At 44.7% G+C, this 14,969-nt stretch overlaps 1 protein-coding gene across 9 annotated transcripts in view; it reads left to right on the top strand.

Annotated features, from left to right (window-relative positions):
• LOC106567401 (peripheral-type benzodiazepine receptor-associated protein 1) overlaps positions 1 to 14,969 on the top strand; it is a 196,810-nt gene that overhangs the window by 90,895 nt on the left and 90,946 nt on the right. For all 9 annotated transcript variants that reach the window (XM_014136586.3, XM_082960200.1, XM_014136590.3 and 6 more), the window contains 2 exons: positions 1,394 to 1,501; positions 12,388 to 12,516. In XM_014136586.3, coding sequence (XP_013992061.3) covers positions 1,394 to 1,501; positions 12,388 to 12,516 — 237 coding nt within the window. The remainder of the gene's footprint in view (positions 1 to 1,393; positions 1,502 to 12,387; positions 12,517 to 14,969) is intronic.

The raw sequence follows: 14,969 nt of genomic DNA, 5'->3' as shown, positions 1-14,969 counted from the left end.
AGGCAAGATGCAATAGATGGTATAAAAATACAGTATATACATATGGGATGAGTAATGCAAGATATGTGGAATTATTAATGTGACTAGTGATATATTTATTAAAGTGGCCAATGATTTCAAGTCTATGTAGGCAGCAGCCTCTCTGTGTTAGTGACGGCTATTGCCAGATATGTGTTTGTGATCTCTCTTTAGTCTCTACTTTCTTATCCGTGCTCTGAGTGTGACTAACAGGTTATAGGAGTTCAGTGCCAGCCAGGCAGGCTGCAGTGTGGTGGGCTGATTGAGCCTTCTCTACTGAAAAGGCCCACTCATTGAGCTGTCATCTGTCATCCACTACCCTGAGAGCAGCGTTAGTTGTAAGATCAGCAGCATTGGTTTGAAAGTACAAACAATACAACATTGGTTGGCAGACAGGGAGAGGAGGGAGGCTATATAGGGGCTATGGAGGGAGAGTCGGGAGGCTTTTTGGGACTGTGGGAGTATGGAAAGGAAGAGGGACTGTGGGAGAATGTTTCCCCTGAAGGACATGAGCAGCTGAATGTTAATGACACAACACCATGAGAATGTGGTCTGTAATAAGAAAGTGGTCTGGAAGCAGTAAGCAATCTCTACTGCAGTGCAGAGATTCATCAAGGGGACCAAAAGACTAATCACCAAACGTACAGCAGCCACGCCACTGGTTTGCTAGAAAGCTGAAATTATTATTGAACAGCACTACATGCACATCTTCGTATGCTCATTTATCACTCCAGTGTTAATCTGCTAAATTGTAATTATTTGCTCCTATGGCCTATTTATTGCCTACCTCCTCATGCCTTTTGCACACACTGTATATAGACTTTCGTTTTTCTACTGTATCATTGACTTGTTTCTTGTGTTATTGGCTTGTTTGTTTACTCCATGTGTAACTCTGTGTTGTTGTCTGTGTCACACTGCTTTGCTTTATCTTGGCCAGGTCGCAGTTGTAAATGAGAACTTGTTCTCAACTTGCCTACCTGGTTAAATAAAGGTGAAATAAAAAAATAAAAAAATTGATCGTATTGTATCTTTAAGCTGGAATCCTTAATGGTGAAACTGCCACTTCCCTTTGGGATATTACAACAACAAAGACGTTAATGCAAACAACAAACACTGTTGTTTTTTTCTCCCTTGGACATAATTGCATGTGTGATAGAACAGCAGAATATGTACTGCAATGTTTTTACCACACTGCTTGACACACCTCCGTTCGGTCCACAAAACCAAAACAATAACAAAGGTACTGGGGCGGACAGTGGCGCTTTTTTCCCCAATGCAGATTCCATCTTTAATGTAATGTCCTGGCAAGACTTGTAAATGTGGAGTGAAAGCATGTACATGGTCTTGATGCGTGTGTTCTATCTCTGTGTTCCAGAATGGCACTGACTATGGGTTCTTGGTGCGTCAGAACTCTGAGCTGCTGCAAGCTCTGGATGTGTTGGAGAAGACCTGCACCAACCTGAGAGAGGAGAACGGCCTGCTGGTGAGTGTTTACATGGACTAGACTAGAGGTCTGGACGAGAACTAGGGGCTAGGTAGAGGCCTCGTCTAGACTAAAGTTGATAATAAACTCACAATTCTTTAAGGCAATATTGCAGAGCAATGTTGCCTGCAATGGTTGCAGAAACTTTTTTCCTTTGAAAATTTGCAATTTTGACCGGCAGCACCACCTTGTGGGCAATCTTTAGGAATCCTTCAACCAGAGCGCAGATATTGGTCATGTGACCATGGTGGATGTTTTTGAGAGGGAGCGAGAGAGAATCAACTCCTGTTTTGGAGTAAAATGTTAGCCTTTCACGTCTCATGTTGCCTCACTACAATTTTTCTCATGACACGTTAATATATACTGTATACTGACCAAAAATACACTGCTCAAAAAAATAAAGGGAACACTTAAACAACACAATGTAACTCCAAGTCAATCACACTTCTGTGAAATCAAACTGTCCACTTAGGAAGCAACACTGATTGACAATAAATTTCACATGCTGTTGTGCAAATGGAATAGACAACAGATGGAAATTATGGGCAATTAGCAAGACACCCCCAATAAAGGAGTGGTTCTGCAGGTGGTGACCACAGACCACTTCTCAGTTCCTATGCTTCCTGGCTGATGTTTTGGTCACTTTTGAATGCTGGCAGTGCTTTCACTCTAGTGGTAGCATGAGACGGAGTCTACAGCCCACACAAGTGGCTCAGGTAGTGCAGCTCATCCAGGATGGCACATCAATGCAAGCTGTGGCAAGAAGGTTTGCTGTGTCTGTCAGCGTAGTGTCCAGAGCATGGAGGCGCTACCAGGAGACAGGCCAGTACATCAGGAGACGTGGAGGAGGCCGTAGGAGGCCAACAACCCAGCAGCAGGACCACTACCTCCGCCTTTGTGCAAGGAGGAGCAGGAGGAGCACTGCCAGAGCCCTGCAAAATGACCTCCAGCAGGCCACAAATGTGCATGTGTCTGTTCAAACGGTCAGAAACAAACTCCATGAGGGTGGTATGAGGGCCCGACGTCCACAGGTGGGGGTTGTGCTTACAGCCCAACACCGTGCAGGACGTTTGGCATTTGCCAGAGAACACCAAGATTGGCAGATTCGCCACTGGCGCCCTGTGCTCTTCACAGATGAAAGCAGGTTCACACTGAGCACGTGACAGACGTGACAGAGTCTGGAGACGCCGTGGAGAACGTTCTGCTGCCTGCAACATCCTCCAGCATGACCGGTTTGGCGGTGGGTCAGTCATTGTGTGGGGTGGCATTTCTTTGGGGGGCCGCACAGCCCTCCATGTGCTCGCCAGAGGTAGCCTGACTGCCATTAGGTACCGAGATGAGATCCTCAGACCCCTTGTGAGACCATATGCTGGTGCGGTTGGCCCTGGGTTCCTCCTAATGCAAGACAATGCTAGACCTCATGTGGCTGGAGTGTGTCAGCAGTTCCTGCAAGAGGAAGGCATTGATGCTATGGACCGCCCATTCCCCAGACCTGAATCTAATTGAGCACATCTGGGACATCATGTCTCGCTCCATCCACCAACGCCACGTTGCACCACAGACTGTCCAGGAGTTGGCGGATGCTTTAGTCCAGGTCTGGGAGGAGATCCCTCAGGAGACCATCCGCCACCTCATCAGGAGCATGCCCAGGCGTTGTAGGGAGGTCATACAGGCACGTGGAGGCCACACACACTACTAAGCCTCATTTTGACTTGTTTTAAGGACATTACATCAAAGTTGGATCAGCCTGTAGTGTGGTTTTCCACTTTAATTTTGAGTGTGACTCCAAATCCAGACCTCCATGGGTTGATAAATTTGGTTTCCATTGATTATTTTTGTGTGATTTTGTTGTCAGCACATTCAACTATGTAAAGAAAAAAGTATTTAATAAGATTATTTCATTCATTCAGATCTAGGATGTGTTATTTCAGTGTTCCCTTTATTTTTTTGAGCAGTGTATAAACACAACATGTAAAGACCTTTAGAGTTTAATTCAGGAGATGGTAACTCTTTAAACAACCGCTCTCGTGGTGCCCCAAATTCCAAATTAGTTAATTGTTACATGATTCATTTAATCGGGTAACAATTAAACATAGTTAGTTGATTCGATAAATAACAGTCATCAGATTAATGAAAGTAAAGTCATGGTATGTAAACACGGTACAAACATTGTTAGGCACAGACAACAGCGCGAAGGGAAAAAGTGTCATGATAATCATTTGTACACTGCAAACTGACCACAACTCATCCCATAAAGAGATTGTATTTGAAAATAACAATAATTTCATAACTTGATTATATTGAGACAGGATCACATCTCGTTTCTGTTCGTAGGAATACTTGGTGAACAGATTTCCTAAGGGAAACACTTGTTTTGCTGAATTCCTAGTGATTTTAGTCTTTTTGTGACCAAAATGTTTAATTTGGGCGTAGTCCGTGAGGGAATGAATCTAAATGGTACAGGCTTGCCACTCAGGTAATTTACTATCCAATGGCTTAGCCCCTTTTATACGCTGGCTGTATGAGTACAAGTGGTGTGTTTTTTTAGAAGGGGTGTGACCAAGATACAGATCATTCCTTAACTGTGCTCTGTACACAAGGTTTTATGCTTCTTGCAGGACCTTTAGAGCATTGGTAAGGAATGATCAGTCTCCCGCCACCATTCACTATGCAGGAGGATGAGGTGAGAACTGTTTTCAAAAACACAACATAAGGAAAGCCGAAGGGCCGGATCAACTTGCACCAGCTGTGCTCCACTACTATGTTGAACAATTGGCCCTGTTCACTTACATTTTTAACACTTCCTGATGCCAATGTACAGTACCACAGTGCTTCAAAGTACCATCATCCATGTCCCCAAATCACCTAAAACAACGCCACAGGACTACGTGCTGTCCCCCTGCTCTTCTCCCTCTTTACGAACCAGTTTACATCTCAGGAGACCACAGTTAAGGTTTTTAAATATGCTGAGGACACACTAAGAAGAGACTAGAGAGGGTTGTATCGAAAGCCTCAAAGATCACTGGCTGAGACCTTCCTTTTGTGAGCTCTCTGTACACCAAGCTCTCCTCCAAATGTGCAGAAAAAAATAATCAACGACCCCTCTCATCCAGCTAATTACCTCTTTCAGCCCCTACCCCATGGTAGGTGCTAGAGGTCATTGACCACCAAACCTGATTTATTCCCCCCCCCCCCCAGCAGTCAGAACATTGATCTCCCTATGGCTACTCCAGGGACCATGCACTTTATGGAGTTATTGACTTTATGGATTGTTGATATTTATATCTATGAATTGTGGTGATGCTATTCTAGTTGCTTGTCACAAATGTGTTAATGTACACACTGTATACATTATAATGAATGTGGGTGAATGTTTGTTGTATGAGATAAGGCTGGAGTAGATGCACTCACCCCATTCACGAAAATGATTTGCTCCTACAGTGAGTCACGTGGCCATGGCTTGCTATATAAAGCAGGCAGACAGGCATCCAGGCATTCCGTTACTGTTCGATTGAACGTTAGAATTGGCAAAACGAGTGACCTAAGTGACTTTTAGCATGGTATGATTGTCGGTGCCAGGCACGCCAGATCCAGTATCTCGGAAACGTCCGCCCTCCTGGGCTTTTCACGCACGACAGTGTCTAGCGTTTACCGAGAATGGTACGACAAACAAAAACCATCCAGTCAACGTCAGTCCTGTGGGCGAAAACAGCTCATTGATGAGAGAGGTCAAAGAAGAATTGCAAGACTTGTGCAAGCTAACAGGTGAGCCACAAACAGACAAATAATGGTGCAGTACAACAGTGGTGTGCAGAACGGTATCTCGGAAGGCACAACTCGTCACTTGGACTATTGCAGCAGACGACCACAACGGGTTAGACTCCTATCAGCTAAAAACAAGAAGAAGCGGCTCCAGTGGGCACATAATCATCAACACTGGACAATTGAGGAGTGGGGAAAAAAATTGCCTGGTCCGACGAATTCCAGTTCCTGTTGCATCATGCTGATGTCAGAGTCAGGATTTGGCGTAAGCAGCATGAGTCCATGGACCCATCCTGACTGGTGTCAACAGTATAGGCTGGTGGCAGTGGTGTTCTGGTGTGGGGAATGTTATCCTGGCACACGTTAGGTCTCTTGATACCAATTGAGCAACAATTGAAAAACACAGCGTATCTGAACATTATTGTTGACCAAACCGCTGACCAATCCCATCTTTGGGATGAGATGGAATGGGCATTTCGCAGCATGAATGTACCGCAGTCCAATCTGCAGCTACTGCGGGATGCCATCGTGTCAGCATGGACCAACATCCCTGTGGAAGGTTTTCAACACCTTGTAGAGTCCATGCCCCAAAGAATTCAGACTGTTCTGGAGACAAAGGAGGGTCTGACCCGATACTAGATGGGTGTGCAGTGCCTTCAGAAAGTATTCATACCCCTTGACTTATTTTACATTTTGTTGTTACAGCCTGAATTAAAAAAAATGGATTAAATATATGTTTTTTTAATCTTCAAGCTCTGTCAAGTTGGTTGTTGAACATTGCTAGACAACCATTTTCTTGCCATAGATCTTCAAACACATTTAAGTCAAAACTGTAACTAGGCCACTCAGGAACATTCAATGTTGTCTTGGTAAGCAACTGAAAGGTGAATTTATTATCCTAAAAATGTCCTAGTCCTTGCCGATGACAAGCATAGCCATAACATGATGGAGCCACCATCATGCTTGAAAATATGAAGGGTGGTACTGAGGGATGTGTTGTGTTGGATTTGCCCCAAACATAACGCTTTGTATTCAGGACATAAAGTTAATTTCTTTAGTGCTTTATTGCAATCAGGATGCATGTTTTGGAATATTCTGTACAGGCTTCCGTTTTTTCACTCTGTCATTTAGGTTAGTGGAGTTACTACAGTGTTGTTGATGTAACAATGGTGCAGGAGGAGGTGGCTGATGTTTTACGGGCTCCTAACCAATTGTGCTATATTGTTTGTTTTTCCGCATTGTTTGTAACTTTGTATATAATGTTTCTGCTACCTTCTCTTATGACCAAAAATAGCTTCTGGATATCAGAACACAGATAACTCACCTCAAACTGGGTGAAGATGTTTTATTTAATGAGTCTGACGCGAAGGATATGCTGTTGACCCGGACCAGGACCAAATCCCCATCATTCGCATTAAAAAAAGACGGAGATCGAGGGGGCACAGATCCGGGTGCCTTGTGAGAATTCTTCGGTGAGTGGGTAACCCGCCTCTACCATCCGTTCGTTTGGCCAACGTGCAATCACTGGAGAATAAACTGGATGAGCTCCGTTCGAGGCTATCCTACCAACGGGATATTAAAAACTGTAATATCTTGTGTTTCACCGAGTTGTGGCTGAACGGCAACACGCATAATGTACAGTTGGCTGGGTTTTCCGTGCATCGGCAAGACGGATCAGCGACCTCCGGTAAGACAAGGGGTGGTGGTGTGTGTCTATTTGTCAATAACAGCTGGGGCACAATGTCTAATATTAAGCAATTGCTCGAAGTATTGCTCGCCTAAGGTAGAGTACCTCATGATAAGCTGTAGACCACACTACCTACCAAGAGCGTTTTCATCTATATTTTTCGTAGCTGTCTATTTACCACCATAAACAGATGCTGGCCCTAAGACCACACTCAACGAGCTGTATAAGGCCAAGAAATTCTCACCCAGAAGCGGCGCTCCTAATGGCCGGGGACTTTAATGCAGGCAAACTTAAATCTGTTTTACCTAATTTCTACCAGCACGTCACATGTGCAACCATAAAAAAAGAACTTGAGACCACCTTTTCTCCACACACACAGACACGAACAAAGCTCTCCCTTGTCCACCATTTGGCAAATCTGACCATAATTATATCCTCCTGATTCCTGCTTAGAAGCAAAAACTCAAGCAGGAAGTACCAGTGACTTGCTCAAAACAGAAGTGGTCAGATGATGCAGATGCTATGCTACAGGACTGTTTTGCTAGCACAGACTGGAATATGTTCCGGGATTCATCCAATGGCATTGTGGAGTATACCACCTCAGTCACCGGCTTCATCAATAAGTGCATTGACGATGTCATCCCCACAGTGACCGTACGTACATATCCCAACCAGAATCCATGGATTACAGGCAACATCCGCACCAAGCTAAAGGCTAGAGCGGACGCTTATAAGAAATCTCGCTATGCCCGCAAATGAACCATCAAACAAGCAAAGCATCAATACAGGACTAAGATTGAATCCTACTACACCGGCTCTGATGCTCGTCGGATGTGGCAGGGCTTGCAAACTTTTAAAGACTTCAAAGGGAAACCCAGACGTGATCTGCCCAGTGACGTGAGCCTACCAGACGAGCTAAATGCTTGCCTCGAAGCGAGCATAAAAGGCAACACTGAAGCATACATAAGAGCACCAGCTGTTCCGGACGACTGTGTGATCACGCTTTCCGTAGCCGATGTGAGCAAGACGTTTAAACAGGTCAACATTCACAACAGGTCCCGTGTGGCTCAGTTGGTAGAGCATGGTGTTTGCAGCGCCAGGCTTGTGGGTTCGATTCCCACGGGGGACCAGTACGGGAAGAAAAGAAATGTATGCATTCACTACCGTAAGTCGCTCTGGATAAGAGCGTCTGCTAAATTACTAAAATGTAAATGTAAAGGCCGCGGGGCTAGCCGGATTACCAGGACGTATACTCTGAGCATGCGCGAACCAACTGGCAAGTGTCTTCACTGACATTTTCAACCTCTCACTGACCGAGTTTGTAATACCTACATGTTTCAAGCAGACCACCATAGTCCCTGTGCCCAAGAAAGGGAAGATAACCTGCCTAAATTACTTCCACCCCATAGCACTCACGTTGGTAGCCATGAAATTCTCTGAAAGGCTGGTTATGGCTCACATCAACACCATCATCCCGGAAACCCTAGACCCACTCCAATTCGCATACCGCCCCAACAGATCCAAACACCTCCCTCTGGATCCTGGATTTCCTGACGGGCCGCCCCCAGGTGGTAAGGGTAGGCAACAACACATCTGCCACGCTGATCCTCAACACGGGGTGCGTGCTTAGTCTCCTCCTATACTCCCGTTTCACCCATGTGGCCAAGCATGACTCCAACACCATCATTAAGTTTGCTGACGACACAACGGTGGTAGGCCTGATCAACGACAAAGATGAGACAGCCTATAGGGAGGTCAGAGACCTGGCAGTGTGGTACCAGGACAACAACCTCTCCCTCAACATGAGCAAGATAAAGGAGCTGATTGTGGACTACAGGAAAAAGAGGGCCGAACACGCCCCCATTGACATGGACTGAGCTTCAAGTTCCTTGCTGTCCACATCACCAACAGACTATCATGGTCCAAACACACCAAGACAGTTGTGAAGAGGGAATGACAACACCTACTTAGGAGATTGAAAGGATTTGGCATGGGTCCCCATCCTCAAAAAGTTCTACAGTTGTACCACCGAGAGCATCCTGAAAGGTTGCATCACCGCCTGGTATTGCAGAGGGTAATGCGTACGGCCCATACATCACTGGGGCCAAGCTTCCTGCCATCCAGGACCTCTATACCAGGCAGTGTCAGAGGAAGACCCCCAAAAATTGTCAAAGACTCCAGTCACCCAAGTCATAGACTGTTCTCTCTGCTACCACACGGCAAGCGGTACCGGAGCGCCAAGTCTAGGTCCAAAAGGTTCCTTAACTTCTTGCGGATTAGGGGGACGCTACCGTCCCATTTCGACAATTTCTGGTGAAATTGCAGGGCGCCAAATTCTAATTAAATTACTATAAATATTAAACTTTCATGAAGTCATAAGTGCAATACATCAAAATAAAGCTTAACTTGTTGTTAATCCAGCCAAGGTGTCAGATTTCAAAAAGGCTTTACGGCGAAAGCAAACCATGCAATTATCTGAGGACAGCGCTCAGCACACAAATGCATAACAAATCATTTTCAACCAGGGAGTTGCGACACGAAAATCAGAAATAGCGATATAAAAAAGGCCTTACCTTTGAAGATCTTCTTCTGTTGGCACTCCAAAAGGTCTCAGTTACATTACAAATGGTCCTTTTGTTCAATAATGTCCTTCTTTATATCCATAACATCTCAGTTTAGCTGGCTCGCTTCAGTCAATAATCCACTGGGTTTCCCTCCTTCAAAATGCATACAAAATTAATCCCAAACGTTACCAATAAACTTATCCAAACAAGTCAATCAACGTTTATAATCAATCCTTAGGTACCCTAATACGCAAATAAATGATACAATTTAAGACGGAGAATCGTTATTGTCTTTACCGGAGAAAAATACCAAAGAATGCGCTCTCAGTCACGAGCTTGGAAACACTACAGCCAAAATGGGAGCCACCTAGAAAAACTACAATTACTGGCTCATTTTTCCAAAAACCAGCCTGAAACTCTTTCTAAAGACTGTTGACATCTAGTGCAAGCCCTAGGAACGGCAATCGGGCACGATTTCGCCCTATTATAAAAGTGCCAGCCATTGAAATCAGTGGTAGGATGAAATATCTTTTTGGGGGGGATTGTTTGTCCTCGGGGTTTTGCCTGCCATTTCAGTTCTGTTATACTCACAGACATTATCTTAATAGTTTTAGAAACTTTAGAGTGTTTGCTATCCACATCTACCAATTATATGCATATCCTAGCTTCTGGGCCTGAGTAGCAGGCAGTTTACTTTGGGCATGCTTTTCATCCGGACGTCAAAATACCACCCCCTATCCCAAAGAAGTTAACAGGTACAACACCTGTTGTATCCGGGGCATGTGAGAAATAACATTTGATTTGATCCTCAGTTGTCTCTCATCACAGCCATTAAACTGTCTTAAAGTCGCCATTGACCTCATGGTGAAAACCCTGAGCGGTTTCCTTCCTCTCCGGCAACTGAGTTAGGTAGGTAGCTTTGTAGTGACTGGGTGTATTGATACACCATCCAAATCGTAATTAATAACTTCTTCATGCTCAAAGGAATATATTAACTCAGTGTTTTATTTTACCCATCCACCCATCCACCATTTTACCCATCCAATGCCTCTTCTTTGTGAGGCATTGGAAAACGTCCCTGGTTTTTGTGGTTGAATCTGTGTTTGAAATTCACTGCTCGACTGAGAGTGAATACTTTCTGAAGTTGCACTTCAAAGCTACCATGCTGCACTGTAAACAAATACCACCAACCTTGGTTTCATGGAAATAAAGTATATTGTATATAACAGAGGGAAGGCTTTCTCCGCTGTTTAAACAGAGTACGACACGCTTTCCATTCTGGGTCCTTGAGATCTCCAGAGTGCCGTAGTCCCTTCTACATGCTCACTGTGTGGTAACAAGTGGCGCGCCAAGAATAGATCATTCCTTACCAATGCTCAGTATCTGAGGTTTTATGCTTCTTGCAGGGAAGGTTTTCTCTGTTGTTAAGGTCTGTTTAGCCGCTATCTTGGCCTGTCATATAGGCTTAGGCAATCAGACAGTAGGAACTTCCTCTGTTATGTCATATTATGAAGGGAGCGCATCGCCTAAACCCAGTATCCAAGCCCTTAGCGCTGTCTTTAGAACGGTCTATTGTGCTTGAGGCTATTTCACATCAGCCTTTTTGAGCCGCTGGAATCATGGAGATGAAATATCTCTCCTTCATATCGTTTTACTTAACCGTTTCCAAGCCTTTAGTCCTGTCATGGGACCTGTCTATTGTGCTTAAGGCCTTTCACAGCAGCCTTTTTTTGAGCCGTTGGACAGCATGGAGATGTAATATCTCTCTTTCAAACCGCTTTTCTAATTGCCCTTCCATCTGCAAAGCGAGTGAGTGAGCTGCACGCACTGTCAGTCCACCATTCTTGCCTATAGTGCCCCAGGTTATCCAAAGTAACCGTCTTACCTAACCCCGTCTTCATGCCTAAGGTCATTCATATTTTGTCTCGCCTTAGAGCTTGTGGCTTTACACCCACCACCCTTCACCTCTACGAAAGAAGAGTGTCTCCACTGTTATGTCCAGTACATGCTTTGCACATTTACTTGGACAGAATGAGAGCTTTACGCAATAGCGAACAACTTTTAGTTTCTTGAAAACCTCCCTGCAAGTGGACCCCCTCTCTCATTAACAGCTATCCCATTGGATACTGGAGGCTATTATATTGGCTTATAATAGCAAGGGTTTACAGCCCCCGGAGGGCCTGAGGGCTCATTCCACCAGAGGTATGGCTACCTCTATGGTACTGTTCTAAGGCATCTCTTTACAATAGATTTGCGATGCAACGTTGGGCCACCCCTCGTACGTTTGAGCTTTTTACCGACTGGACGTCACTGCACCTTCGTTGACGTCTACTGTGTCGGAGCCTCTGAGGGATGATGCTGTTGGGATTACCCTAGCTTCGGAGAGCATGTCTACGATACGGGAGTTGGCCATATCCCCATAGTGATACATCGAAACAAGAATTTGAAAGAAAACTCATGGTTACTTTCGTAACCCTGGCTCTCTGATCATGAGTGAGATGTATCACCGCATTTCCCTACTCGCAGAGAGCAAGGAAGAAAGGCATGCTTGAGAATGACCAGAGGACAGGCGAGTGGCATCTTATAAGTAGGGAGGGGCTCACCTCATTCGCCTCTCGATCCGTCTGTCTCCGAAATATGTTATGTGATTGGTTCTTTGTGTTGTGATCTGCCTGGAACAAATCCCCATAGTGACACACTCATATTATCAGAGAACCGGGGTTACGAAAGTTTGTCTTTGTCTTTTTGAGTCCTCTACTGTGTTATTTTTGTCCAGTCCTTACCATGCCTGTCCTCTTCTGGCTCTGTCAGTCAGAGCTGCAGGCCTGTGGAGGAGGTTTTTAAATACGTCTCTCCCTTTTATCTCTCTGCAGAGGAAGAGCAGTGTCCCAGAGACTGAGGAGAAGGTGAGGCGTCTGAGGAGGAAGAACACAGAGCTGGCTGTCATCGCTAAGAGACTGGAGGACAGGGCACGCAAACTACAGGAGGCCAACCTCAAAGTGGTAAACTACAAGCCTATCACTGTTTTCAGATATAGCTATTGCCTTACTGCAGGGATGTCAAACTCATTTCAAATAAAATGTTATTTGTCACGTGCTGAATACAACAATTTAGACTTTACTATGAAAAATGCTTGTTTAGGAGCATTCCCCAGCTATGCAGTAAAAAATAATAATACAAATAAAAATAGTAGCACAAGGAATAAAATACACAGGAATGGAGCTATGTACATGTAGTACCGGTAATAGATCAATGTTTATTTTTTATTTTTTTATTTCACCTTTATTTAACCAGGTAGGCAAGTTGAGAACAAGTTCTCATTTACAATTGCGACCTGGCCAAGATAAAGCAAAGCAGTTCGACACATACAACAACACAGAGTTACACATGGAATAAACAAACATACAGTCAATAATACAGTAGAAAAACAAGTCTATATACAATGTGAGCAAATGAGGTGAGATAAGGGAGGTAAAGGCAAAGAAAGGCCACGGTGGCAAAGTAAATACAATATAGCAAGTAAAACACTGGAATGGTAGATTTGTAGTGGAAGAAAGGGCAAAGTAGAAATAGAAATAATGGGGTGCAAAGGAGCAAAATAAATAAATAAATAAATACAGTAGGGAATGTGCAGGGGTACTATGTATTGATGTAGATATGGACAGTGCATTCAGAAAGTATTCAGACCCCTTGACGTTTTCCACATTTTGTTACTTTACAGCCTTATTCTAAAATGGCTTAAATAAAACATGTTCCTGATCAATCTACACACAATACCCCATAATGATAAAGCGAAATATTTGCAAATGTATTAAAAATAAAAAACTGAAATACCGTATTTACATAAGTATTCAGACCCTTTACTATGAGCCTGTGCTGTTTCGGAGCCTGTTGGTACAAGAGCCAATGCTCCCGTACCATTTGCCGGTCTTTGGCAATTTTTTGGGCCTTCCTCTGACACCGCCTGATATAGAAGTCTTGGATGGCAGGGAGCTTGGCCACAGTGATGTACTGAGCTGTCTGCACCACCCTCTGAAGCGCTTTGCTGTCAAGGGCAGTGCGTTTGCCATACCAAGTGGCCATGCTGCCAGTCAGGATGCTCTCAATGGTGCAGCTGTAGAACTTTTGAGTATCCAAGGGCCCATGCCAAATCTTTTCAGCCTCCTGAGGGGGAAGAGGCGCAGCCGTGCCCTCTTCACAACCGTGCGGGTGTCTGTGGACCATGTTAAGTCCTTAGTGATGTGGACGACAAGGACTTTGAAGCTCTCGATCCGCATCACTGCAGCCCTGTCAATGTGGATGGGGACGTGCTCTCTCCTCTTTCTCCTGTAGTCCACGATCAGCTCCTTGGTCTTACTGATGTTGATGGAGAGGTTGTTGCCCTGGCACCACACTGCTAAGACTCTGACCTCCTCCCTGTAGTCTGTCTCATCGCCGTCGGTGATCAGGCATGTGGTGGAATTATAATCAAAGGAGAGACTTGGATTTCTTCAAAACAATTTAACTTTATTATTTAATTACTGCAGTAATGGAGTTGGTAGGGAACCACCCTGGAGGTGATCACTGAGAAGAGCAGAACTGAGTTACAGCTCTTTATAGCTCTTTATGAATACATGTTAAACAGCAGATGTGTGGATTGGGTCAATAGGTTAGGAGTTGTATGAAAGAAATGAATAATTCACAGCAGACAGTATCTGCTGTAAAGACTGTTCTCATTGTAAGGAAACCAGGGTTTGGCCCCCAAAACGAGGTTCCTCTCAACCCGAGCCATCTCCCTCACATTAATGGAAAGTGGCTTGTTAGGTTTATCACCTAAGGCATTGTAAATCTACTGTCAGTGTTAACACAGACACATGAGAGTTCTAAGAACCCTATTCTGTTACATCTAAGAAAAATAGCCATTTGATGCAATAACAGTATTATAACAATCTTGTAATTTCGCCACCATAGGCCTACCACCGTTGTGTCGTCAGCAAACTTGATGACAGTGTTGGAGTCGTGGGTGAACAGGGAGTACAGGAGGGGACTAAGCACACACCCCTGAGGGGGCCCCCGTGTTGAGGGTCAGCGTGGCAGATGTGTTGTTGCATACCTTCACCACATCGGGCCAGCCCGTCAGGAAGTCCAGTATCCAGTTGCAGAGGGAGGTGTTCAGTCCCAGGGTCCACAGCTTGGAGGGGACTATGGTGTTGAATGCTGAGCTGTAGTCTATGAACCACATTCTCACATAGTTTCTTCCTCTCTTGTCCAGGTGGGAGAGGGCAGTGTGAAGTGCAATTGAGATTGCGTCATCTGTGGATCTGTTGGGGCGGTATGCAAATTGGAATGGATCCAGGGTGTCTGGGATGATGGTATTGATGTGTGTCATGACCAGCCTTTCAAAGCACTTCATCATTACAGATGTGAATGTGATAGGGCTATAGTAATTTAGACCGGTTACCTTGGAGTTCTTGGT

Source organism: Salmo salar, chromosome 13 (genome assembly GCF_965601325.2).
Source record: "Salmo salar chromosome 13, fSalSal1, whole genome shotgun sequence".
In the NCBI taxonomy this organism is placed as follows: Eukaryota; Metazoa; Chordata; class Actinopteri; order Salmoniformes; family Salmonidae; genus Salmo; species Salmo salar.
This window is presented reverse-complemented; position numbering and strand designations above follow the sequence as displayed.